The sequence below is a fragment of the Pogona vitticeps genome, chromosome 6 (genome assembly GCF_051106095.1).
Source record: "Pogona vitticeps strain Pit_001003342236 chromosome 6, PviZW2.1, whole genome shotgun sequence".
Classification (NCBI taxonomy): Eukaryota; Metazoa; Chordata; class Lepidosauria; order Squamata; family Agamidae; genus Pogona; species Pogona vitticeps.
This window is the reverse complement of record NC_135788.1, coordinates 103,477,914-103,494,838: the sequence shown is the minus strand read 5'-3', so window position 1 is coordinate 103,494,838 and position 16,925 is coordinate 103,477,914. Positions and strand designations below refer to the sequence as shown.

The window sequence follows — 16,925 nt, the reverse complement described above, 5'->3', positions numbered from 1 at the left end:
TATTTATTTATTATTTATTTATTTTATTTATTCAATTTATATCCCGCCTATCTAGTCGTTTAAGACCACTCTATGACCATGTGGGCTCTTTCTTTTGAAGTGTTTATTTATTGCACATATGCACATCTATAATTACAATAAAGGAAGATGTAAACAAAAAGAAAGCTGGTATGGGCAATTCCTGCTTCAGAATTAATTTTAGAAATAATCCTAATCAGACTAGGATCCAGAGTATCAGAATAAACTCATCCCAGAGTCCATTCCATGGAATGGAATTGACCGGTCTCTGAACTCACACAAATCAACACTCACGGTTTCACACAAATCATTAATTACCCAGTTTTGTTTTGTTTCCTTTAATGTTGCTATATGAATTATGTAATCCCAAAACAGCATCCCAATTCCATTTTAGATCATTATTATCACTATCAATAATCAATTTCTTTTATGTACGTATTAGGTGCCATTAAGATGTTTCCAATTCATGGCAACTATACAAATTGATGGCTTTCCGAAGGCCCTGTTCAAGTCTTACGAACTGAAAGTTCATTCTTTCTTTACGGAGATAACCCACCTTATTTTTAGCTTTCTTCTTGTTCTACTGCCTCCATCTTTTCTAGGATCATTGCTTTCTTCAATGAGTTTTTTCTCTCTGTATGTCATGACCAAAGAAAATAGTTTCAGTTGTGTCATATTAGCTATTTCATCTCTGTGATACATGATACATGCTATGTTCTAACGAAAGAAATGTTTTGCTATCTATAGCTTTTCCAGATGTTTGAGGAGGGTTTATAACAGTAACAGAGATGCATCTGGTGTCTTCACTCACAAGGTTCCATCTGTAAGTCCTTGAACACCCTACACTGAATGAGATGTGAAAGTAGCTTCTACATGTATTTACACGAAGCCTTTGACACATCTGTAATACTGATTTGTCAGAATGCCCCATGACACAGATGCTGGTATCCACTTTCACTAGAAACTCCCCTCAGACCTTCCTCTCCATTATGGGAAGGTAGTGAACTGAGCTGATGGAGATGGGATGCATAGGGATGGTATTGACAAGATCAAGAAAGATAGTTTCATGGTTAACTGTTCTCACAATTTATGTTTCATTGAATGGGAAGTATAGAGATATTTTACAGGTTATGCTGCAATTAAGCAATTGAAATTAAAGTGCAATGTGAAACCATCCGGCACAAGTTTATGGTCATCATTCTAAAGCACAAGACCAAGAACAGAGAACATATGTCCACCCAGATGTTGATAAGCAATTAATAACTTCATTCTTCCCCACCAACTGTGATGGTTAAGGGACTACATTCAACAGTATCTAAAAGGCTGTGTAACCCTGCACTAGACTTCACCAGTTATTATACAACAAATGTACCTGATTTTAAATCACAAAAAGGACATAAGAGGGAAAAGTTTATCAGAAATTTTCAGAGAGGCAGCTGTGTTAGCCAGCTTGACAAGCAGAAAAAAATAAAATAAGATCAAAGCAAAACTATTGTGACATATTTGAGTCTAAAAAATTATTTTGTCCTGAACTTTTGAGGACACAATCCACTGTCTCTGAAAAAATGAATTGTATCTAAGGAAGCTCATACTAGAATAAACTTGTTAATCTGAAACGTGGCACAATTTTCTTGTTGGTGCTTTGTTTTTCCTCTTTTTTAAAATTAGGCTAATTCCAATGTCACAAAATACTTTGCAACTTTTTGAGTTACCCAGATCTCTTCAGCAAAGCAGATGGTAGACAAAGAAACAGAATAGAGAGAAAGAACAGAACAAGATGGTACTGAAGCCAAGGAGTCTAAATTCTGTCAAAATCTGAAAATGAAATATAAGAGGAGAGAGCAGATTTTCATTTAGGCTCTCATAAGTGCTAGGATGCTTTCAGGTTCCATCTTGGGTCGTCGTTAGGACTCCTGGGATGAAGATACAAACAATAGCAGATCTTACATTTTGCTGGTTTGAGAAGTCTCTATCCATCCCCAAGTAAAACACAATAATTTCCCCCAAGATACAGTATATACTCTCATCATGGTGCCATCTGTCTTTCCTGAGGAGATATAAGTCGCCTGTATTTTATCTTTCCTACTCAAGCAAAATATATGTACAAGGTTGTGGAAAACAGGGAACCAGGAATTTACCTTGTATCTCCAAGTAGAAGGATTTTTTTGGTCGCTGTCTTCATCTGCCTCTGAATACACACAATGGCATTAAATGGATTTCTTCTACTGATTGTATCCTTAGCTCCTTGTCACCTATCTTGGGACTAGGCCTGAAAATTACTACATTTTTCCCAAGGGTTGTAACCTCAAAAGAGATTCTTCTTCCTCTATTCTTAGTCATATACTGTTTTGTTTACCTTTTTTTGCAATTGCCTACTGAGCACAGCGGTTACAGCCCTGTGCTATTGAGGAAAAGGGGAACTTTAAGGTGGGCCATAGTGGCGTAACGGGATGTGGTGGTGCTGTGGGCTAAACCGCAGAAGCCTGTGCTGCAGGGTCAGAAGACCAGCAGTCGTAAGATCGAATCCATGCGATGGAGTGAGCTCCTGTCTCTTTGTCCCAGCTCCTCACCAACCTAGCAGTTTGAAAGCATGTAAATGCGAGTAGATAAATAAGTACCACCTTGGTGGGAAGGTAAAACAGTGCTCCCTAGTCATGCTGGCCACGTGACAATGGAAACTGTCTTCGGACAAGCGCTGGCTCTATGGCTTGAAAAATGCCATGAGCACCGCCCCCTAGAGTTGGACACGACTGGACTAAAAATGTCAAGGGGAACCTTTACCTTTACCTAGAAAAGAGAGCACTAATTCCAATCAACTTGCTCGTCATTTCACTCTAGCTGGTACCACAATAGCAGTTCATTCATTCATTCATTCATTCATTCATTCATTCATTCACTCACTCACTCATTTCCGTTATATAATGCTCCATTGGTAAAATTTAGGAACATTTAAAGCAATAGCTCTCAGGGGTTCCAGGTGGGGTTTTATTTTTCATCCCAGTTAGGAAATCCCTGGTATGATCTAGTGGTTTCCCATTGAAGTAAGAACCAAACCCTCTCCTTAGACTTTGAAATCAAGATGATGCAACATTCCTATCCATAAAATTAAGTACTGCACATTAGATTTATGTGACTGAGTTGTGGTTATCAAGCTTAAGCAGTTGTTTAAATGAAAACTCTGGATGATGTAGCTGATGAAGACTCACCCCATCTTCATGATATCTCCCCAGGTCTCTGTGATACCCACTGTGTTACCCTTCTCACAGTTGAGGGATTTTTTTTCAAAAAACCAATCTCACACACTGACAACACTGAAAGTCCTGTTGTGTAGTTGGAGAATTTCTTCACCTAACAAAGACAACATAATAACTGCTGTGGAAGTTACCTCCAAATGTTCTATGAGTTTAGCCTCTCCCATCTCCATTGAACTATTTTTTGTTTCTTTTCTTCAATAGAGTACAGTGGTGCCTCGCATTACGACGTTAATTCGTTCCAGCGAAATCACTGTAGAATGAAAACGTCGTAAAGCGATTTTAAAAAGCCCATAGAAATGCATTAAAACCAGGTTAATGTGTTCCTATGGGCTGGAAACTCACCATCCAGCAAAGATCCTCCATAGCACAGCCATTTTCGCTGCCTGTGCAGCGAGGAATCCGTCCCAGAAAACAGCGGGCGGCCATTTTGTTTACCCGGTGGCCATTTTGAAAACGCAGATCAGCTGTTAAAAAATCATTGCTTTGTGAGAATCGGTTCCCGAAGCAGGGAACCAATCATCACAAAGCGAAATTCCCCCATAGGGAACATCATTTTGCGATCGCTTTTACGATCGTGAAAACATTGATGTGAAGCGATTTCGTCGTTAAACGGAGCGCCCGTCTTGCGGGGCACCACTGTATATTTATCCATATCCACACTTTTAGGAACCAAATTCTTTTCAGATGAAAAACTATTCACTTTTTAAAAATACATGTAGTCTGCCTTTCTCCTCAAGAGGACCAAAAGTACCTTAAACAAAAAGATAGAATAAGAAGAAATAGAGGTAGAAAAATATTATTATTTCTATATGAAGCAGATTGAACAGAAATTGTATCTAATGGGTTCTCTACAAGTTTTTTTCCCTGTGAGGTAGATGAGTCCCCCAACTAGGATTAATGTGGTTTACCGTAAAGTGTGTTAAACACATCTCCCTCCACCCACTTTTTCTTTTTAAATTACTTTGTAAAAGAGAGGTGGAAAAGCTTTAGACAGACTTTGAGCTGAGTTAGGAAGCTCCTGGGGACCAAGCCTTCATGCCATGTCATCATATTTACATGGATTTGTTAAGCTACGTCAATGCTGGGCCACATCCAGGTTTCAAGAAACTGAGGCACACCTGCTGGTTAAATTCAGTATGTTACTGAAACAATAAAAGATTGGATTAAGAACATCCAGCTGGTTTGAAATCACTAAAGCTGATTGTTTAATATCTTTACTGCAATCTGCATCTTACATTCCTTTATCTACTGTGATCTTTGTTTCTCGTTTTTCTTATTGAACTCTATTGGGAAGGCTCAAATATATCCTTTGACTTTTCAAATGTTAACATCGTTATGAGCTGTGAGTATCTAAATTTCTGTTTCACTAATTGGATGTCTTTTATCCATGTGGTTGTAGTTGTATTTTTCTTTGTTTGGTTTGGTTTTGCTTTTTTGCAAGGTATGTTTTTTTCCCCACCTATTTGTATGCTTTAGTTATTTGGTCTGAACCTGGATATATGGTTAAATTGGCAAAGCTCACTAATTTCTGTAAAAGGAAAAAAGAGATCTATTTCTATTAAATGATATTCCATGGTGTAAAATATATGTCTGTTTTTCTTTCTCTATTTATATGCTACAGTTATTTGTCTGAACCAGGATATATTCAATTAGTAAAGTTCACACATTTCATTTATAAGGAAAGAATAAGATCAATTTCTATTAAATGATCTTTTGTTGTATTTTGGGTTCAGAGGCATAATTTGGGTGAATCTGGAATTTATTTATTTATATACTTTTAGTTATTTTGTAGTGAATGAGTTAGGTCTCCATTACTGGTAACTGCTATTTTTACTACGGTTCTGTCCTGCAGCTGTTTTAATTTTAATTTGTGGGCATCTATTTTGTATTTTATAAGATTCTTACTTTTGTTTGTTTGTTTTAAGCTCAATTGGTCTATTAGTACAATTCCTCAAAGTCTGAGAGTACAAAAGTTTCTTAGGGCAAAAATTACACAGGTACAATGGATATGGTTACAAAGAAACACAAGAGAGATTACATTACACCCAGGAAAAAAAGATATATTTGCTGTATTAGTGTAGCCAAATCTTTCTTCAAGGTGATCAGAATTTCATTTTAACCATAGGATAAACTAAATTATGCAGATAGACAGTGGTCTGCCTGAGGCAGCTCAATGATCTGCACTTAATTTCATTCATGAGAAAATATTTGATCCTGTTTTTTTTTTCCAAAGTTCCAAAGTCTACAGCTCAGCCATTCTCAGCCTTTTTTTTCCCCCCACAGCCCTAAGCACAATATGAAAGAAATGTAGGTTAAATCAGGATTATATAAATCACAAAATGAACATTATAAGGTAGAGTGTTAATAATTGTTTCCAGTCTGTGGCCCCTTTCTAAAGTGCCAGGGCACCCTAGGTGGCCAAATGGCCACCAGTGAGAATGACTGTTTTGGGAAAGTTGCACATAAGAAAAGATCAACAATTCTACTGACTCAAATAAATAAATAAATAAATACGGTAAATAAAAATCTTATTCTGCCCTTCAGCAAGATCTTCAACGTCAAGTGTCTGAATGTGCTGACCACAAATCATATTCCATGCACATCACATCCTCCTGCATGTGGTAGTGTTGTGTTCTCTCTCTTTTTTTTTTCCTTTTTTTGCTAAGTGTTCCACTCATTCTCTAAATTGTAATGTACAGTAATTGTTGTTTCTTCTTAGCCTTGCAGGCCTTTGGATCAGGCACGGAGCTGGAAAACCAGACTAGCGTCCAGGACTTCATCCTCTTGGGTTTCCCCACAGTCAAGGAACTTCAGATATTGCTCTTTGTAATATTTCTTATTATCTATGTGATAACCCTCCTAGAACACATTGTGATCATCACCCTGATCAGGACAAACAGCCAACTCCAAAAACCCATGTACTTTTTCCTCAGTCACTTGTCTTTTCTGGAGACCTGGTACATTTCTGTAACTGTTCCCAAGCTCCTGGTTAACTTTCTAGCAAAGAACAAGAGCATTTCCTATGAAGGCTGCATGGCCCAGCTCTTCTTCTTTATATCTCTAGTTTGTGCAGAGTGTGTCCTTTTGTCTGTCATGGCTTATGATCGTTGTGTTGCCATTTGCAACCCACTGCGCTACTCAGTTGTAATGAGTTCCCAGTTTTGTTTACAGCTAGCTGTGGCATCTTGGTTTATTGGTTTCCTAATTTCTATGATCAAGGTCTTTTTTATCTCCCGATTGAGCTTCTGTGGACCAAACATCATCAACCATTTCTTCTGTGATATCTCACCATTGCTCAATCTCTCTTGCACAGACCGAACAGTGGCGGAGATGGTAGACTTTGTATTTGCTCTGATAATCCTTATAATTCCACTGTCTCTCACTATTGGCTTCTATGTATGCATAATAGGAACTATTTTACGCATTCCCACAGCCCAGGGAAAAAGAAAAGCCTTTTCCACTTGTGCCTCACATCTTACTGTGGTTGTTATCTTCTATTCAGCAACCCTTTTCATGTATGCTCGGCCAAGGAGCATCCATTCTTTTGATCTCAATAAGCTTGTGTCAGTAGCCTACACTATTGTAACCCCCACATTGAATCCCTGCATTTATTGTCTAAGGAATCGAGAAGTCCAGGAAGCCCTAAGGAAAATTCTGGGCAGAAATGATACCATAGTCATGCCTAGTGACCATTAGAGTCCTACAACAAAAATCCTGACATTCACCTAAACAAGACTATGAAACAGCCCATAAAATCTTTGATTGCCTGTTTTTTTTGGGGGGGGTCCTAATGTTTAATTCTTTTCAACCATTTGTGCTTTTTCAAAGTCTCATTCCTAGATCATGCCATTTCAATGTTTGTAACTTTGGACCAGATCCAAAGGCTTGCTGAAAATACAAGCAGAGAGCAATAGACGTTGATACATTTAGAAGTTCATCACATTAAAGGTGAACTGTGACTGCATATGTGTGCATATATGTTGATATTTTGAAAAAAAACACAGCTGTGAAAAAAGTTAAAATGTTCATATCATTTGAGGTTATATCTGATGTTTATTTATTTATTTGTTTGTTTGTTTATTTGATTTGTACCCCGCCCATCTGGTCTGTAAGACAACTCTAGGTGGTTTAAAGTTCTTAATAGACTTTGAAGTTAAGTAGAAAGATCAAATAATAATGAAATAAAATGTGCCTCCTTGGATACAGGACAAATTTTCTGTGACTGGAGAAATTCAAGCAATATAGCACATATATTAATGCACTTTATTTCCTATCACATGGACTAAAGAAGATCCAGCAACTGGCTAAGATAACACTATTGAAGTAGCCTGTTTCTGGTCAAAATGGTCTAATTAATTAACATTCTAATTTGTTTTTAATTTTACCTATATTTCATATATATATCCTTTATTTTAAGTTATGCAACACTCTGATATGACTTAAGAAGGAAGAAAGAAGAGATCTGAAATTCTGTCAAATCCTTAATGAAAACAAAATAATTGCGTACTCCATAAGGAAAAATGAAACACAGAGTTGTGTAACAGAGTTATTGAGATCTCTAAAATAATACAATGGGACAAAGGTGATGTGGGCTTTTGAATTCTCTAGTATCTTTCATCAGATATAATGACAGAAAATGTATCAGAAGAGGAATACACAGAGGGTTCAAAAGTACCAGAATGGCATATTATATTGCCCAAGGACTTAGATTCTGACTAGTATTTTCTGAAGCCATGGGCTCCTGGCTTGACTTACAGCTGAGGTCAATATTCTTAACATTTAGCCATCAGTTATGGAATTCTAGCCATGCAATTAAAGTTAAAATAGAGAGGGACCGAGGCAGTTTCCATAAGATGCAGAATGAAATTTGTAACATAAACGTAAAATTAGTTTTGAGAATGCACATTACCCCCTTACCCCGGAATAAAAATGCAAGACAGTCATTATGGAATAAACATGGCTCACACTTTATTAAATATTCATTAATGCCCTCAATAAAAGGGGGATTCTGCAGTAGTGCCTAACCAATATAATGGGCAAGTCCTGAGCCCCAAGTTCTCGCAGTTGTGAAGACCGCAAGAACCTGGAGGCCTAAATTTCACCAGCCCCAAACCTCCAGCCCCCTACTCATTGTTGACTGTTGGTCCAGGAACGGCCCCAGTAGATCTCCCCGCCCCAAGCACTACAATTGCACGATCCGCAACGCTGGGAGATCAGATGAGCTATACGTTACCTGTGGTTGCTAGGGGACTCAATGAAACCTGTTCTATCCATGCTACCCGCCACAGCATAGAGACTAGCAAAGCTAAGTCCCATGCCCACCATCCAGCTTCTCCAGCTCCGAAAGCAGCCCCCCCCCCAGGTATACCAGAAATATCTGCAAGCCCATGTCTGAGACGTGCACTCCATCTTGCCGAAAAAGCTCAGGCCTATTAGCACGGATCTCCCAGTGACCAATCACTGATCCAAAGCCATTGTATACCGCTCTGCACACTTCCCTGTTAACATTCCTCCATGCAGTGTTAACTTGCTGCACCTGGCGTTCATCCTACACTAGCCGAGGGATGACTGTAAACCAAATAAGACTCAGAGTGGGATACGTCACCCTCAGCCATCTGAGGTCACGAATGACAGAGCCTCGCCACCATGCCTGGCCAGATCATTACCTCTGAAATGTATGAGCAATACATCAGGGGGTTGTGCGCCCAATGCAGACGCTCTGCAAAATTGGTGCCACAGCATCCTGCTGATCCCTTTCCATATGATTTGGGCTTTAGCTCCAAGTCCCAAGTTGCTCCCCCACACAGATTTAGCTGCATAATTTCCAGCCCAGAAAACATAGCTCTAGCCAAGTATCATGACCTGCTGACATCTCCCCAACAATACTGGACCTGCAAAGACACAAAGACCAGGCGCCTGGTCTTCTTCTTGTGACTGTGGACATGGATTTGACCTGTGAAAGCTTTCATTAAATGTAACATTTAGTCTTTAAGATGCCATAACTTTTTAATTATTTTTTTTTCTTTTTGTTTTTCCTGAAGTGATCCTTCCATTTATTGGGGAGTTGCTCCAAGCCAAGAGTCCTAGGCCTACAGCTGGACCAAAAAAAAAGTCCAACTTGGTCACAGAGCTGGGTTGAGCTGGAGTGCAATGTCTCACACATCATGTGACCAGTGTAAAACACTATAGATCACACCGGGCCATTGCACATGTGGCCCAAAATGTGACCTATTTCCCCCATGTGATCATACACACAGTAGGGTTTTATTTTCATTAATAATGCGGTCTAGACATTTAGGCCATCTAGTGGCATGAATGAGCACCATGTGTCATGACTGAAACTCAGGTAAAACCCATCCCACTGAGCAGTACGGCAGCTATATTTAACTCTTTCTCTCTCTCATAATTGTCTTGTTCCACCTTCCATTTTCCAACGCTCACTTGTATCCTCAGTCCTCCTCCATGACATAAGCAGTAGGAGAAATTCTCGTTTTCTTGTCATTGTTAGGTCCAACTATTTATTTATTTATTTATTTATTTATTTATTTATTTATTTATTTATTTATTTATTTATTTATTTATTTATTTATTTATTTATTTATTTATTAGATTTCTACCCCACCCACCCCTAGACAGCGTATACTCAGGGCGGCTACTGGGTTGATTCTTCTTCTAGGGTCCCACCTGACACCTTCTGAAACCATTTGGATCCAACTCTAAGGCTTCTTACTGTTGAAGTGATCCTCACTCTTCAGGAGCTAGGCATATGCCACCTAGTGTCCCAAAATGACACTGTTTGTTAGTGATTGATTTTCACTAATCAAAATGTATGAAGTTGGTTTTAAATAAAATAACCCCAAGACACCATTTCAAGTATCTAATATTCATGGTCTTGCAGCTATGGTGGATATTTTCTTTGCTCCCCCAGGCCCCGAAATGAAGACGCAAGACAACAATTCTTTGGATTTAAATATGGGCCACACTTTATTAAACCAAATTAAATGCCACCAAATAAACCAATTCCAAAATTGAGGGGGCCTGCGGTAGTGTGGGGAAATAACGCCAAATAATTCCATATCAGTCAATGGGCGAGTCCCAGGCCCCAGGTTCCAACTGTCGAACGACCGGAGGAACCTGGAAGGCCTCAATTAAACACCCTGGATCTTTAGCCATCGTATTTGATGACCTTTGGTCCGCAAGTGGTCCAGCGCATCAGCCGCCTTCGGCCCTGTAATCGCACGATCCGCAGAACCGTCAGAACTGACGTGCTGTTGGCTTTATGCTAATTACAAAAGGGGCAAACCGTGACAACCAGTTATTCCCGCACTACCCGCCAGTGTGACCGATTATAAAAAACCACCATCAAATGCCAACAAACACTTTTCCAGTGTGGGATAGGCGAAAAATCCCCCCATCCAATAGCAATTAGGATAGAGGTCAAAAATTCCTATCCGGCCCCACAACAGGCGACCCCAAAAGACACACTAGAAAGAGGGTGGGCGGGTGAGTGCCAAAATTGAAAGAGGACCTGTGCTTCCTTAAATAGCACCAGTTCGCGCCCAAAAGGTCATGTGGCCCGGGTTGCTTACCTCTCCCGGGGCCGGGGAAGCAAAAAACACTGCGCATATCGATGGCTCGTTGGCGCCTCTCCTGTGCATGCACACTTCTATTTCATTATTACAGATGTGTTTAAATAAATTACATACATGCTACTTTTGAGAACAGATATCCCCACAATATTAACTTCTAAAACGTTTTATCTAGTTCCTAGTTTTATTAAGTGGGCATGGCCCTAAGATCTGTAAGTGGATGCAAGCTTTAGGAAATTGTGTGTAGCTCTAGAGCAATGGTTCTCAAACTTGGGTCTCCAGATGGACTTGGATGTCATAGAAATCTTGGCCAGCACAGTGAGTGGTGAGGACTTCTGGGAACTGCAGTCCAAGAACATCTGGGGACCTCAGTTTGAGAACCATTACTCTAGTATGTGTACAAACACAATTATATGAAGCATTCCAATAATAAAGCATAATTCTGAATATGATCTTGCCAGTTGAGTTTGCAAGGACATTTTGCCAGCAAATCCCTGAATACTTGAAGCAAACTTCTGGCCCCCTTGATAATTTTCTGAGTAGGACTCCTTCATCTCTTATACAGATTGTACAATTCAGGCAGATGCACTGTTCTTCCTTCCCACTCTGGTATATGAAGACAAGGCTTAGACAAGGGCTTATCATTCTAGCTCCTCATTGAAATACATTCCTTAGTGGAACAATTTTCTATTAGATACAAGTCTTACTTCAGTAATTCCTGATATATTCCTGATTCCATAAAAGCTGATTTAATTTCAACATTTTTAGACACCTCACAGGCATTTGATTTGTTAAAAAGTTAACCCAGTATTGTCTGGCAGATCATATAAAATGTTTGTTGGAAGTTGGCCTGAAACCCAGGTAAGAGATGCAATAGATTCTGTGTATTCATTTGCTTTTCTGAAATGTGTTTGCAAAGTTTAGAAATGTAATGTATATGTTTATTTTTATGGTAGATATTAAAGACATGACCAAATGAGACATTTGCAGACAACTCTGTTTGAGATTGCTAACAATAAGGTAAGAGTTATTGGTTGTAGAGTGAAGCTTTTACACAGTTTCTTCCAAATACCAAGTACTATTACATGTCATCCAACACAGAGGCTTTCAAAAATCAGTGAAATGCAATTTTATATGTATAGCTTGCATAATGTAATTGTAAACCTCCCAGACAGTGATTCAAGTGCTATAGAGTAGGATAAAAACAGCACACTATTTGCAGTTTATATACCTGTGCTCCAAATTAGACCTTAATGAGTTTAATGGGACTTATTTCCAGAGAAGTGTGCATAAAAGCTGCAATGTGTAATACTGTTATTTGGGAGAAATGTGACCTGATCTTTCAGTTACAGTCTCCAGGTAAAGAGCTATGCTTGATCAGATCTTCTCAAATCAAGTGCAATGTCTTGCCTTATTGTAGGGCACTGCAGAAGTCCTGGTCTACAGTTTAGAAAAATTACCTAGCCTGTCTCCTTGTTTTCTGCTATGAGGTTAACTGACAATGTTGTTAGAAAATATGGCAAGTTATGGGAGCACAGATGTTGGTATGCAGTCTGGCTGAGGATAGAGCAAATGGAGCCTCAGTAAATGGTTATTGTTCAGATGATTTTTTTTTTTTTGCTCTTTCTTCCATGGTTTAATTTTTGCATGTTTAAATTTAGTTTCCCCAATATTGACAGTTTGATCCTATATTTCTGAAAATTATTATTTGACCTGCCAGAGATGTGACAGTGTAGGGATGGATATTTAAATTGTAAGGCATGTGAACTGAGATGAAGTATGGTGTAGTTTCTTCAAATTTAGGTAACTGAGTGTTTTTTCATAAAATGAACCCAGGTATAGTTGGAAGCTAGTAACTCTCATATGGATGATTTTTCTGTTCACAAAATTTAATACAAAATATTTAATAGAGATAACTCATTTCATCTGTAGAAGTGATCTGCATGCCAGTATTAAAATAAAGGAAACACAAGGTGGCCAACATAGGAACACCAACTTGCAATGAAGCCATTAGATTATAATTTATCTAAAGAGAATTTAGAAATTTTGAAGATACGCCTTAAGGTAAATTGTTCTGGCAGGATATGGGGATTATTGCCAAAACCAACTCCTCACAATGACATCCTCTTAATTTCAGATAGGTCATCATCATCAAAGAAATGTTCGAGATCTTATTAACCATTCTCTATACAAGGACTTTTCAAAGTCTTTGGAGAGCAGATGCAAATGTTTATGTTTGCAGACAACCAGAAGAACAATGAATCATTTTTGTGTGTGTATTATGCTGTTCTTTGTCCAAGACTTTGTTATCTTTATTTAATCAAACTTCAAACATGTTTTATGGTACAATAGAGACCAAATTCGAATATCCTGTCACCTAAACATGGAATGAAAGAGAAGTCAGAAATTGCTTAAGCATCCCTTTAGTTGGAGGAAGATGCTTTTCAGTCTGTGTCTCTTCTCCCACTGGTTACAAAACTGGTCACCATCTCGTCATGCAATAGTGACGCTGCTAGAGCTGGTGAGATGCTTACATGTTTTTCCTTCTGCTTCATGTTTAGGCAATAGAGTACTGGAGCAGAGAATAACTTTATGTAAATTGGTCTGATATTTAGTAATTTTTCTCTTCATTCTTGTTCTATGTAATTTTGGTATATGCTTCTTTATTTAAAAATCAGGTTGTGATTTTGGAGTGAAGAGGGCAGGAAAAGACCAATTACATTGACTGACAAAATGCATTTTCACCAAATAAGCCCAGTGGTTGATAACATATACACTTTATAGTTTGCAATCCCAAGATCCCGGGTTCAGTCCCCATCATATTAAGGTAGGGTTGGGAAAATCTTAGCCACTGTAAGTCAGTACTGACAATACAAGGTTAGCTGGACAAAGCACCAGACATAGTAAATTTTCTGTGCTTCCTAGATCATAATCAAGAAAGAGATGAGTGAAACACTTTATACTAGGTGTAGTTTTTGAAGAAGTAGCTGTTTATGTCTGTGAAAGTGTAAAGACAAAAACAACAATGAAGCAAAAGAGAAGGAGGGAGGGAGGGAGAAAAAGGCATGAGGCATCTTGAAGACTAACTACTTTATTTTAATGTAAACTTTCGTGGATCAAATCCACTTACTCAGAGTGAGATTGTATGTGTTGACATATACTCACACATGGGCCCATGACCAGATGGGGATACAGATAATGAACAAAGTGACCATGGCTCATTAGTAAAATAACAGGCGATCAGACTGAAAATAATGTCAATGTCAATCTCTTTTGCATCTCTCTTGGCTTTTTTTGTCTGCTACACACTGGTTTTCTGTTTCTTCCAGACAGAATCCATGAAATTGAAGGCAGCTAAAAATGCAGTGGCCAATATCCAGTTGAATTTTTATGTAAGCATAATGTAATTTGTTTAACTTTTATTTGTAAATGGCCATACATTAAAAAATCAGGGTAGGTGTTTGCTCTGTAGGTGTAGGTGTTTGCTCTGATACACCAAGTTGCATGACTTGGCAGGTAATAGCGAATGCCTGTACTAACTTCTTAACTTGGGACAGCTCACCAACAAGAGTTATGCTAATTGCATTATGCCAGAGGGTGAAATCCATAGATTGGGACAGTGGTTTTCTTTTTTTTAGAATAAAAGCATAAATGTGCTGGGTAACCCAAATCTTGAAAGACTGACTTTAAATAAAGCTAAAAATCTTGAGACTGGAACACAGACATTTTGATTGAATGAAATAAGCATAATACTTCAGCTCTCTGAACTTCAAAGGCAGAAGATGCTAGAACTTGCACTTTGCATATTGCAAGATATCAATGTTCTATGTCAGTGTTCTGATCTTTTCCACTTAAAAATCACTTTTTTCTCATATGGCCTTTTGACACTAATGTATTTGCTTCATAGCCACCCAATTCGTATTCTCATGCCTCTTTCCCCCATTGTTATAGATCTATGGACCACAGAAACAGGACTAGCATCCGGGAATTTATCTTACTTGGATTTCCAACCTCCAAGGAACTGCAAGTGCTTTTGTTCGTGATATTCCTTGTGGCCTACATCTTGACCCTTCTAGAGAACATGGTCATCATCATTGTGATCAGAACCAATCCTCAGCTTAACAAACCCATGTATTTCTTCCTCAGCAACCTCTCCTTCCTGGAGATGTGGTACATTTGTGTTATTGTTCCAAGGCTACTTATCAACTTCCTAGTGAAAGACAAGACTATCTCATTTGAAGGGTGTATGACTCAGCTCTACTTTTTCAGCTCCCTCATATGTACAGAATGTGTCCTTCTGGCAGTTATGGCGTATGATCGATATGTGGCCATCTGCAACCCACTGCGCTATCCCACCATCATGACCCAACATCTCTGCATGCAGTTAGCAGTGGGTTCATGGGTAACTGGTTTCATTGCTTCAATGCTAAAGGTTGCCTTTATTTCCCAACTGCCCTTCTGTGGACCTAACACCATCAACCACTATTTCTGTGACATTTCACCCTTGCTAAATAGGGCATGTGAGGATATGACTGTAGCTGAAATAGTAGATTTTGTCTTGGCCTTGCTAATTCTGTTGGTTCCTCTCTTAATTATCACAGTTTCCTATATCTGTATTATTGGCACCATTTTGCATATTCCTACTTCCCAGGGCCAGAAGAAGGCTTTTTCCACTTGTAGTGCTCACCTCACTGTAGTTTCCATTTTCTTCTCAGCCACTCTTTTCATGTATGCACGACCAAAGAGGATCCACCCTTTTGAGCTTAACAAACTGGTTTCTGTTATCTACACCATTGTCACTCCAGTGCTGAACCCTTTTATCTACTGTCTGCGAAACCAAGAAGTCAAAGCAGCACTAAAGAAAGCTTTATGTAACAGTAGTTCCTACCCCATAAACTCAAAGCAGCTTAATCATGTTGAACAGGTCAGGTAATTTCTCCTGAAAAATTCCCTTGGAATTTTCCATCTTCCCCTTTACGTTGCTGAAAAGCAGGTTTCTGTGCATATTGTGAGCATTTCCAGGGTCAATTTCAACTACATGAGGCATCAACTTTGCATTTAGAAGCTAAATGTAAGAGAGGGTTGTTTTCTTCAGGCCCTATTTGGCACATCCCTAGATTTCTCCTGCCCCAATATCAGAAATGTCTAAGTTCTGTGGAAATCAATGGGACTTTAACTGAAGACCTGGGCCAAAAATTATTTGTGCAATCTATCATCCTAATATGTGGTACATAAAATTGGGTCACTATGTTCAGGAAGTTTGAGTGAGGTGGGAAAATTAATTTCGAAGATCCAAGTGGAGGAGCAGGAAATGCTTTGCTTACCAAAAAACCACTGTAGCATTCACCCTTATTATGTTAAGTAGTTATGAATATTCATGTTGCAGGCTAATGTTGCTAGGAGGCGGAGCCGAGAGAAATGTAATAAAGAGGCGGAGTCAGAGAGTGGAGTCAGCCAGTCAGAGTCAGTGAGACTCAGAGTGAGAGAGTGGAGAAGGAGATAGTGTGTGGTATTTGGGAGATCTGAGGTGTTATTAGAGTGAAAAGTGAATAAGATTAAGAGTGGTCTTAATCGACTAGATAGGCGGGATACAAATTAAATAAATAAATAAATAAACAAACAAACTGTAATAACAAATAGAAGGTTGAGATTGAGGATAATAGAAGTTACCTATGATTAATATTCAGAGATATGTAATCAATAAAATTGTTCTATTTAAAAGACAGTGAAGTTTGGACCTGCATCGTTATCCTTCCATAATTAATGTTGATTTAGTGATCAACTGGTGGCAGCGGGGTAAAAAGGAGTATTGGTTTGCCTTCGTGTGCTCTGTGTTTGGAGGGTCAGGCAAGGGGCACGAGGGCGAACACCACAACCACTGTTGTTCCTTCCTTCCTTCCTTCCTTCCTTCCTTCCTTCCTTCCTTCCTTCCTTCCTTCCTTCCTTCCTTCCTTCCTTCCTTCCTTCCTTCCTTCCTTCCTTCCTTCCTTCCTTCCTTCCTTCCTTCCTTCCTTCCTTCCAATGATTTCACCCAGAATGACCAAAGAATGATGAAAATGACAGA

General features: G+C 38.8%; 2 protein-coding genes across 2 annotated transcripts; both read left to right on the top strand.

Annotated features, from left to right (window-relative positions):
* The first annotated feature begins 431 nt into the window (after nt 1-431).
* Nucleotides 432-7,651, top strand: LOC140708084 (olfactory receptor 6B1-like). Its single transcript, XM_078378050.1, has one exon. It carries the CDS (start codon nt 5,964-5,966, stop codon nt 6,966-6,968), a length of 1,005 nt encoding a protein of 334 aa, XP_078234176.1. The 5' UTR covers nt 432-5,963; the 3' UTR covers nt 6,969-7,651.
* Nucleotides 7,652-9,374: 1,723 nt separating this feature from the next.
* On the top strand, nt 9,375-16,486 carry LOC110091062 (olfactory receptor 6B1-like). Its single transcript, XM_078378051.1, has one exon. The coding sequence runs from the start codon at nt 14,817-14,819 to the stop codon at nt 15,792-15,794; it is 978 nt and encodes a 325-aa protein (XP_078234177.1). The 5' UTR covers nt 9,375-14,816; the 3' UTR covers nt 15,795-16,486.
* Nucleotides 16,487-16,925: the final 439 nt, after the last annotated feature.